Source organism: Rhodamnia argentea, chromosome 1 (assembly GCF_020921035.1).
Source record: "Rhodamnia argentea isolate NSW1041297 chromosome 1, ASM2092103v1, whole genome shotgun sequence".
NCBI lineage: Eukaryota > Viridiplantae > Streptophyta > Magnoliopsida > Myrtales > Myrtaceae > Rhodamnia > Rhodamnia argentea.
The window spans coordinates 895,205-905,893 of record NC_063150.1 but is presented as its reverse complement, the minus strand read 5'-3'; the positions used below and the strand labels follow the sequence as shown (position 1 = coordinate 905,893).

At 37.2% G+C, this 10,689-nt stretch overlaps 1 protein-coding gene across 1 annotated transcript; it reads right to left on the bottom strand.

The window, feature by feature from the left end:
- Positions 1–7,074: 7,074 nt before the first annotated feature.
- On the bottom strand, positions 7,075–9,014 carry LOC115745233 (DNA-directed RNA polymerases II, IV and V subunit 6A-like). Its single transcript, XM_048284461.1, has 6 exons — positions 8,863–9,014; positions 8,052–8,085; positions 7,794–7,963; positions 7,666–7,717; positions 7,510–7,577; positions 7,075–7,417 (listed from the first exon to the last, which is right to left on the bottom strand). The coding sequence occupies exons 1-6, from the start codon at positions 8,895–8,897 to the stop codon at positions 7,348–7,350; spliced, it is 429 nt and encodes a 142-aa protein (XP_048140418.1). The 5' UTR covers positions 8,898–9,014; the 3' UTR covers positions 7,075–7,347.
- Between the last annotated feature and the right edge of the window lie 1,675 nt (positions 9,015–10,689).

The following is a 10,689-nucleotide window of genomic DNA, read 5'->3' as shown; positions in this document are numbered from 1 at the left end:
GACGATAATCTCATGTACAAGTTGGCAATTTAAGATCTGTAATTAAAATAGTAAATTATTAAAATGCAGTCAGTGATTTTGAAAGAGTTGAGAAGTTAGTATAAGATTGTAACTTAAACATGTTGATAAGCACTCCAAATTAACACTTGTAAATTATTGATATAGTTAGGTTAATTTATGGTAGGAGTTATTGACCTATTACTTGTTGGTCAATTTCCATAAATATTGGTAAATTATTGAGCCACTTGGTAATTTCAAATAAATGTTGAAAACTAACTTCAGATAAAAATCGGTTGTTTTATGGAAGAGTTGGTAAATTATATTCTGCAAATAAATGTAAGTAAATATTCGAGTAATTGGTAATTTGGAAAAAAGATGGTTATTTTTTCATAAAGATACAGTAACTTTAACACCTTGATGTATTTTACGATAATGGTAAACTATGAGAACGATATGTGAACTCCAAAAAGAAAAACTTCGGCAAAAGGTTCGGATAACAATTAATAATTTCCTAGAAAAGTTGGTAAGCTATTAAGATAAGTGCTTATTAATTTGCAATATATAATAATTTCAAAACGATCAAAGACTCAAATATAAGTTGGTAATCTCCAATAAAAGGTAGTAAAGTTAGCACTTTGGTAACTTTAACAAACAAATGTTGGTAAAATATTAAAACAGCGGTAGTTTCGAACAATGATACATTGTTATAAGAACTAATATAAGTTTTGGTAATTTCCTTCAAGAGAATAAACTAAACAAATTTGTAAGCTCTCCGTAAAATGTAGACAACTTATTGAAACGATCGGTAATTTCTAAATAACATAATAAATGTATGTTTACTCGATCAAATAAGAGTTAGTAAAACTATTTTAAACTAGACATTGCCTTAACCTATAAAAAGTTGGTAAATAACCCAAATCAAGGCCGGTGACTTCTTATAAGGGTTGATAAACTCTTAGAAATTTGGTAAATTTCGAAACAATCAAATAATGATTAGTAGGCCGACTTGCTTAGAAGTATACGATTCCCTATGATAAAAGAAACTTTTAACAATGTTGGTATTATACGTAAGCAAATATTGATGAATTAATAAAATGTTGGCAATAAAAAAACAAGGGATATGTTTACTAAAATTCATAAAACTTATTATTAAAGTGCAATTTGGTCCTAAAACTTTCAAAAAGTGCAATTAAGTCCTAAAACTTGACAAATTTGTGCAATCGAGTCATTCCACTAACTTCATCCAATTCAGCTAACTAAAAAGGGCAATGCGGCATTTTTTATTATTATTTTGTCGCTCTTACTTGGCACCGACATGATTGAAACAAGAAAGATAAATCCAACATTATGTTGTTTTGGTCCAAAATTGATTTTTAACATAAATAATAGTTGAGTTAATTTTTTGTTAAAAAAAGAAGAAGCAAAACTAGATAGGGCCTTTGCCACCGCCACAGTCCACCATCGCCAGAAGGGCCAATGATGGTGGGGCGAGGGTTAGCCTGGGTCATCAAGCCCCGGCCGGTGGGCGACGACCCTGGTTGACGGTAAGTGAGAGTTGCGACCCTCCCCCAAATCGTGCAAGGGTTGCTAGCCCTTGTCTAGACCCGGCCAAAAGCCGCCGTTGATCGGGGTGGGGCTAAGCGACACCGTTAACGGTAGCACTTAGTCCGATTTGGGTGAGGGTCGACAACCCTCACTTGCTGTCGGCCAAGGTCGCCGGCCACTAGCCAAGGCCCGGTCGACCCTCGCTCCACCATCGCCAACTCTTCCGGCAATGGTGGGGGAGGGACCTCGTTGGTTTTGCTGGTTTTTCTTTTTCTTTTACTAATTTAATGAATATTCAAATTAAAAAGCAAATTTGGATCAAAACGACGTCGTTTTGGACTTATCTTTCTTATTGCGATTACGTCGATGCCAAATAGGAAAGAGAAAAGAAATAAAAACAAATGCCACATCTGCATTTTTCATTAGCCGAAATGGACGAAATTAACGGAAGGACTTAATTGCACTAGTTTGTCAAGTTTTACGACTTGATTACATTTTTTGAAAGTTTTAGGGCTCAATTGCACTTTGATAACAAGTTCTAGGATTTCTAATGCACATAATCCCTAAAAACAATCAAATAATTGTTTGTACTCTCTCGTAGAGGTAATCGATTTCGGGGTGGGTAGGTTAAAGCTGGAACTTGAAACTTATCCTATTATAACACTACAAAAAACAACGATTTTGCCACGAAAAATTGACCAAAATTCATCGCTAAATTGATTTGCGATGAAAATTAGCGACAGAAAAATATTCATGGCCAATTCGGCGTCGCAAAATTTGGCGTCGCAAAACAAAGTTCGTCACTAATTAGTGACGAATTTTGCAACAAATACCTATCCGTGGCTAAATAGCGACGAATAAGTTTCGTTGCTAATTGGCCACGAATTTTGTGACGAATTATCCTCCATGGCAAATTAGCGACGAAACTTATTCGTCGCTAATTAGTCACGAATTTTCCCACGAAAATAAATTTCGTCGCTAAATTTAGCAACGAATTTAGTGACGAATTTTATGTTTGTTGCTAAATTAGCGACGAAAACACGATCTTTCGTCACTAAATTTAGCGACGCCGGATTAATCACGAATTTTTTTTCGTGGCAAAATTCGTCGCAAAACCCAATTTAGCGACGAAATTTTATTTTTTTCATATGATAAAATCATTGCTTTTACTTTTCAATTTTAAATTTAATTAAAAGTAAAATTAATTTCTGCAATTTATATTTAACATTGATTAAGCACTTAATAATATCAAAATTTTATAACAATATGAAAATGAGATACATTTTTTTGGGAAAGATGAAAACGAGATACATTCATCTATATTTTTCACAAGAATGACATAAATATTTTTCTGTCACCGAGTCAGGTCGAGTCTGCGATCGGGGTATCGGATTTTCGGGTTCGGGTCGGGTCAGTAGGAGTCGACGGGTTCCTCAAGTTGGGCCAACTTAACGGGTTCGGGTCGCGAGGATCACGGTTCCATGATGCGCAGCGGCTGGTCGACGGCGCCATGGACAACTAGGGCTAGGGTAGTGGCTGGACAACGGCGTCAGGGCTGCTGGGAACGATGGCGCGGCATGGCGGGGCTGCTGGGGATGATGGCGCAGCACGGCGGGCTGCTGGTTCGAGGGTTGATACTTGGGCCTCACGGATCTCAGGGCTCCCAAGCTCAACTGGGCTCGCGAGTGACCACTCGAGCTTGTGGAGTCGTAGTGATGGCGGCTGGAGGTGTGCGGTTGGGCCGCGAGCTAAGGGTCTCGGGTTGCAAGTTTTAGGCGGCGGCCAAGCCGAGTAGTGGCTACGGTGGTTCGGGTGGGCGCCGGGGTTCACGAGCAGGGAGCTCAAATCATCGTCACGGCGGGGTCATCGTCAGATCTGTGGGTCTCAGCCAACTCAGGTGGCCGGAGGTGGCTAGGTAGCAGTGCTCAATGGCAGTAGAGGTCAAGTGGAGGAGGGTCGTGGGGCAAAGGTCCCGGGTTTATGGCGACCAGGTGACGAGGCTAGCGGGTGGTTGTTACAAGCGACTCAGCTGGTTGCGGCTCGCGCGAGGTTGGTTGGCCGTGAGGCGTGGCTGGTGACGGGAGTAGACGAAGGGTGGTGGTGCAGGCTGTAGTGGTCGAGTGGAGGTGGGTCGCTCGGCTGAACCAGAAAAAGAAAGCAAGAACAAGAAGGAAGGAGGAAATGAAGAAGAGGCAAAAGCGAAGAAGAAGATGAAGACGTCGTACAGGGTTGCTCAGTCAAGGCAGGAGAGAGAGAGCATGTGGAACTGAAACTTGGGCAGGAGGGTTTTAGAAATTGTCAAAAGAAAGATTACAGAAGATATGGGGAGAGAGATATGACCAAAAACAAAAAAACAAAAAGATATGAGAGAGAAATCTAGCAACGAAAAAAATAATTCGTCGCTTATTTAACGACGGAAAAACTAGTTCGTCGCTAAATCAGCAACGAAAAAACAAATTCGTCGCTAAAATTAATATTTTATTTTATTATTTTTATTTATATCATATTAGCGACGAATAATTCATTTCGTCACTAAATTAGCAATGAAAAAATTAGTTCGTCGCAAAATTAAAATATTTTCTTTTTTATTTTTATTCACAGTGCTAATTTTGCGGCGAATGAAACTGTTTGTTGCTAAATTAGCAATGAAAAAGCTAATTCGTCGCTAATTTTAATATTTTATTTTTTACTTCTATTTTTATTTATAGCATATTAGCGACGGAAAAACAAATTCGTTGCTAATATTAATATTTTCTTTTTTATTTTTTTTATATCATATTAGCGATGAATAACACATTTTGTCGCTAACTTGAAATATTTTCTTTTTTATTTTTATTCACAGGGCTAATTTTGCGACGAACAAAACTGTTCGTTGCTAAATTAGCGATGAAAAGGCTAATTCGTCGCTAATTTTAATATTTTATTTTTTACTTATATTTTTATTTATAGCATATTAGCGACGAAAAATGAATTTCGTCGCTAAATTAGCGACGACAAAGTTAATTCGTCGTTAAATTGAATATTTCCTTTTTTATTTATATTTCTATAAAATTAGCGACAAAAAATGTGATTCGTTGCTAATTTTTATATTTTCTTTCTTATTTTTATTCATAGTGCTAATTTTACGATGAAATCAACGTTCGTCGCTAAATAGCGACAAACGGCAATTTTGGTCGTTAAGTTTTAGAAGAGAATTTGCGACGGAAAACGTGGTTTGTCACTAATTAGTGACAAAATAGGTTTTTGTCGCTAAATGATAACGACAAATTTGCGACGAAATTTGGTTTTCGTCGCTAATTAGCGACCAAAAACATTGCTCGTCGGTAATTATTATTATTTTATTTATATCGTATTAGCGACGAAAAACAAATTTCGTCCTACCGTAGCAACGAAAAAGCAAGTTTGTTGATAAATTGAACATCTTATTTTTTATTTTTATTTCTATCATATTAGCGATGAATAATACATTTCGTCGCTAAATTAGTGACGAAAATAATGATTTGTTAGTAATTTTAATATTTTCTTTGATATTTTTATTCAAAGTGCTTATTTTACGACGAAAATAAAAGTTCATCGCTAATTAGCGACGAACGTTGATTTTCGTCGCTAACATTTAAGAAAAGAATTTGCGACGAAAAAATACATTCGTCGCTAATTGGCAACGAAGCCTATTTTCATCGCAAAGGAGATTACGACGAATAATCTTTTCATGGCCGTTTTCGTTGCTAATTGGCGACGAATTTCTTTTGTGGCCATTTTCGTCGTAAATTAGCGACAAAATATTTTTCGTGGCTATTTTCGTCGCAAATTAGCGACGAATTATTTTTCGTCGCTATATTCGTCAAACAATGATACATTGTTATAAGAACTTATATAAGTTTTGGTGATTAGTGACGAACGTTGATTTTCGTCGCTAACATTTAAGAAAAGAATTTGCAACGAAAAAATACATTCGTTGCTAATTGGCAATGAAGCCTATTTTCATCGCAAAGGAGATTACGACGAATAATCTTTTCATGGCCATTTTCGTTGCTAATTGGCGACGAATTTTTTTTTGTGGCCATTTTCATCGCAAATTAGCGACAAAATATTTTTCGTGGCTATTTTCGTTGCAAATTAGCGACGAATTATTTTTCGTGGCTATTTTCGTCGCAAATTAGCGATGAATTCTTTTTCGTTGCTATATTCGTTGCTAATTAGTGACTAATTTTTTTGTCACTAATTTCGTCGCAAATAACGACGAATATTCATTTTGTTGCTATTTTCGTCGGAAATTAGCAACAAATTTTTTCCGTCGCAAATTTTCGTGGCTAAATCCGTGTTTTTTTGTAGTGTAACCGGTTCTCAATTTTTGAAACCCGAAACTTACCTTTTTTCTGGAATCGGTTCTAGAACCTACCCTATTTTTCCGATCCGATTTCAGGATCTATTCGAGAACCTGTTTTTTTTTTCCCTTTTTCTGATGTCATTTTTTACTGCAAAATAATATAGCAACAAAATGGCTCAAAGTAAAAGACGATCAACATAAATCCCTACCGGCCAAACATATGATCACGTACAACTATAAACGATGAAAAGTTCAAACACATAACAATGTACAGTTATAAATAATAAAAAGTTCAAACAACATAAATTATAAAACTCGGTTCCTCGTTCATCAACATAAATTTTTGAACTCCATTCTCCATTGATCCATAGAAATATTGCTTTAAAGAATAGAGAGAGGCGACAAAGAATGGAGAAGAAACAAATGAGGCGAGGCAGAGTTAGATTCAACTTAAAGAAGTTATGTTGTTTTTACAGTAACTAAGAACCGATTTCAAAATCGATCCGGTTCCCTAGTGGGTCTTCACTTGCAATTGGACCTGTTCAAACCGGCTCCAAAAATTTGGAACCGAGAACTATACTTGTTCACCTTGGAACTGGATCAATTTTTTGGGCGGGCTGATCCAGTTCCTAGTTCTACCCAGTTCGGTTGCACACCTTTACATTCTGGTAAGTTACAAACATGTTACCAACCAAACAAATTCTGTGTCAAAATTTTATTAACCGACCGGACTTGACAATTGCCGACGCTTTTGACATTGTAGTTCGGGCTCGGCTCGATTGCTAAATTTCTACTTGTCCAACTTCAAGCTGAGCCATACCAGATTATCTGCGCTGTGAATCTCATGGCGGAGGTCCAAGTTCTCGTTATTACTTTTTACTGAAGGAAGTTCCAACATTGCTGGCATCATCTTTAGCACCGAACATCTTGCTCGTTCATACAAACCGAAATGAAAAGAAAAAGCCATCTTAGCCCAATTTACTCCTTTTCAACTTATGTGAATTAATGAATTATTTACCATCATAACATTTTTAATTTACCAACAGAAACCCACCCTTACCTAGAGAGATCGTCTTACCTCCACTACATAAAGTACTGTTCTATGCATTATGCAGAAATAAGCAAGAATGGGCAGCACCGTTCCCATTGTGTCATCTTGCGGTCGCAGAGATGACGGCAGGGTGAGGAACGACTAGCAATTACACGTATCTCCATATATTTAAAGCAATAATTCCCGGCCAAAAACACATGTATTAAGTAGAGCGTTTAGAAGTTTAGAAATCGCCGGATCTCTGTCAAACACTCCATCTCAGAGCAACCATGCGCAGACGCACATCAAAATGTTCATGACCCTGACACTGGCATTGTCATCGATTTTTGTTGAGTGGTTCATTGCGAAAACCATAGCATTTACAGAATTCAACCACTACAGAATTCATCCATCCCGCATCCAATCTTCACACTCAACGAAATTATCAATCACCCCCCACTTGCCTCTTCCAGGAATCTTCCACGATCAATTCATCTACTCCCCAATCCTCATAACTGTAAAACGATATACTAGATTATATAATGGAGATAAGTGGGGGGTATATTGCATTGGCAAACTCGAACATGACATTGACAGTGAAGCTCACCTTCCATCTGGGAGATAGCGACGGATGGTGAATGGTATTTTCCTCTCTCGGAGCTCTTTCATTGCAATCTGCAAGATAGTAAAATTTCCATAGTGAAGTAAACACTGAATAAGACACTTTAAGAGTTCTAAGTAAAACCTTGAGTACGGTCCATACCTCCAGTGGATCAGTTTCACCCTCTAACTCAACCATGACAGGTGCATTCATGCTGTTCAATCAAAATAAATTCTGTTAAAACACAGAACTAACAAGTGGCTGATAATACCGAATGTTTGAACATGAACCTGATTTGCAGAGCACGGGTACCCAGAATTCTAGCACGCTCATATTTGGTCATATACTTTGACGTCTTACGAGGTCGCTCTACAGGTTCTTGTTCTTCTTTTTCCTCACCATCGAGAGGATCAGGAACATCCTCATTGTTAGCATTATCGACATCCTCCTCTACACCTTCCTGCGTGTGGAGAATTCATCAAAACTGTCGGTCAAATTTATAAATGATCAAACATTTAAGGAAAGACCATGAAAGGTTGGACCCTTACTTCAATCTCAGGCTCTGGCGGTTCTTCTTCATACCTGCACAGAACAATTCATAAGCATCCAAAAAGAACTACAAAATGCCCAAATGTTTCCTCTAGAAAAGTTATGCAACTAAAAAATAGCTAGAGTAACTGAACAACAAACACTCATGTCCCAAAAACAACCTAGAAAAGAAATCTAAAGAAAATAGCACATTGAGCAATCGCCAGACTCCAATGCAGCCGCGCCCACATGGGAATCAGAGATACAGCACAGAGACTATGAAATTAAGCATGGAAACTTGCAAATCACATAACAGGACCGAAAACACAGCACAACATAATTCAGGTGAAGTAGCATACAGCACATGTTTTCCCTAAAAATGATTGCAGACCAAAAAAAAAAAAAAAAAAAATCCAGTAAACCTTACAAGGAGCTCCAAAAACTCTCAAACGACTATGGGAACTTACATGTATCTGCTCTCAGTTCATCCAGCACATAACTCCACGTGAAAAAGCAAATCCCACTGCTCACATGAGCAAGAAAACCAACACAAAATAATCTACAACACTCGCACTCTAGATGGACTAAATGATCTAATCCATACTCTGCTTTCAAACGTTGCGACCGACCAACATGCTACGGCCAACCCAAATCAGCAGCAGATCCCCGAAAGAGGTACAAAACCAGCTCAGTCAACTAAAGGAAGGTCCTTTAAGACGCGAATGATGATCGTGTCGAACCCAATCCGACAGAGCACGCGACATGCATCTCAAGAGCACGAGAGAGAGAGTGGAAGAGAGGGAGAGGGAGAAGGAGAGGGAGAGAGAGTACCCCATGTCAATATCGTTGTAGTCATCGTCCGCCATTGCGATCAGCCAACGAGCTCCGAGCGGGAGGAGGAAGGCGAATAGGGGGAAAGGGGTAGAACTAAACCCTAATTCGATTGGAAATCGATTATGCTCCGACTGATTCGCCGCAATCTCTTTACTTGTAGTGGAAACCCAATAAATGGGCTTCTTCTGGGTATTGGGCTCCCGATCAAAGCCCAACCCATTGATTAATCCGACTTTTCTTCTTTAATTATTAATTAGCTCTAAATGTATCGTTAATAGGGATTTTTATTAGGTCCGCCGCTTTCAAGGGAAAAAACTTCCACTAAAACTCTACTTTTTGTCCGTACAAATCATCTAATGATTCGATTTTGTTGTATGAAAGGCCCGTATGTAATGATCGAATGTTGTTACATTTTTAAGTTATCTAACGAAGTAACGAGAAACTAAAAGAAAATCACATTATTTACACAAGGGTTAATACCATAGAAAACTTAAAAATGGTACCCCTGCGACAAATTTGTCCCGAACTATTTTTTTGACCACCAAAAACCCTAAACTGATATTTTTGTGATAATTTTATCATAAACTAACTCTTTTGACCAAGAAAAGCCCCAAGCCGATGCATCTATGACAAATTTACCATCTATTAAATTAGATTAATATCACGAAAAAACTCAAATTGATAAACCTGTGACAAACGGACGGTAAAAATCTCAAACCGATATATCTGTGAACTATCATATGCCATCCAACTTAGCAATACGTCACGAAAACTAACATAAGGTTGATTTGTTATGAGTGTATCAATTTTGGGTAAAATTGTTACAAGTGTACTAGTTTGAAATTTTTTATGATAAAAAAAATAATTTGAGGTAAATTTGTCACATGTGTACCAGTTTGAGATTTTTTGTAATATTAACCATTTACATAAGTATGACGTCGTAAATCATTCATTTGCGCTAACCGGGTGAAAGAGGACATTCCACATCGTTATTCGATTGGTAAAATATAAAATTAGATCCGAAGTGTATTTCTTCGGATATATTGCGGCATATGTTATATGCGTGTATGATGCGTGTTTTTCCAACATAACAAGTATATTCTTTTGATTCCAACAAACATGTGTCGTAGTTTTTATCAAGATATGAACTATTAAGGTCCATAAGATATGGTACGGTTTTTTTTTTAATTAGTTGTTTCGATTTCCTTTTGTGTTTCGAACTATATAAACCCACTCCATTGCTTGTCCTCCCAAACATCGAGTTCCTGTTACTTCTTCTGATATGTCTATCCCGATGTCTTGGCTATCAAGCAATTTTTCCAGCGTCTCGTCATCACTTGAGTGTTGATAAATATACTTGATATGTATTGTTGAATATAGATTCCTCAAGATCACATAAAGGATGGCGGGTCGTGGCGGTGAGGGCTTTATAGCCCTACTGAATATGCTTGATATACGTTGTTGGATATAAATTCCTTAAGATCTCATTAGGGATGGTGAGTTGGCCGTGGTGGGGGCTTTATAGCTCTATTGTCTAGTTTCTCACATTTGTTTTTTAATTTTTCTTTTTTTGGTTTAAGCTATTCTTTAAATTTAATTTAAATAAAAATTTATATAAAAATAATATTTAGACTAAAACGATGTCGTTTTGCTCTTATTTTTCATGTCTTAGCCATGCAATTGCCATCTAAAAAAAATTTAAGTCAGCATTTTTCTTCAGTAAAGTTGGATGGTATAAATAGAATGACTTGATTACGTCAATTTGGCAAGTTCTAAAATTGGATTATATTTTTTTAAAATTTTGTGACTTAACTGTATTTTCGT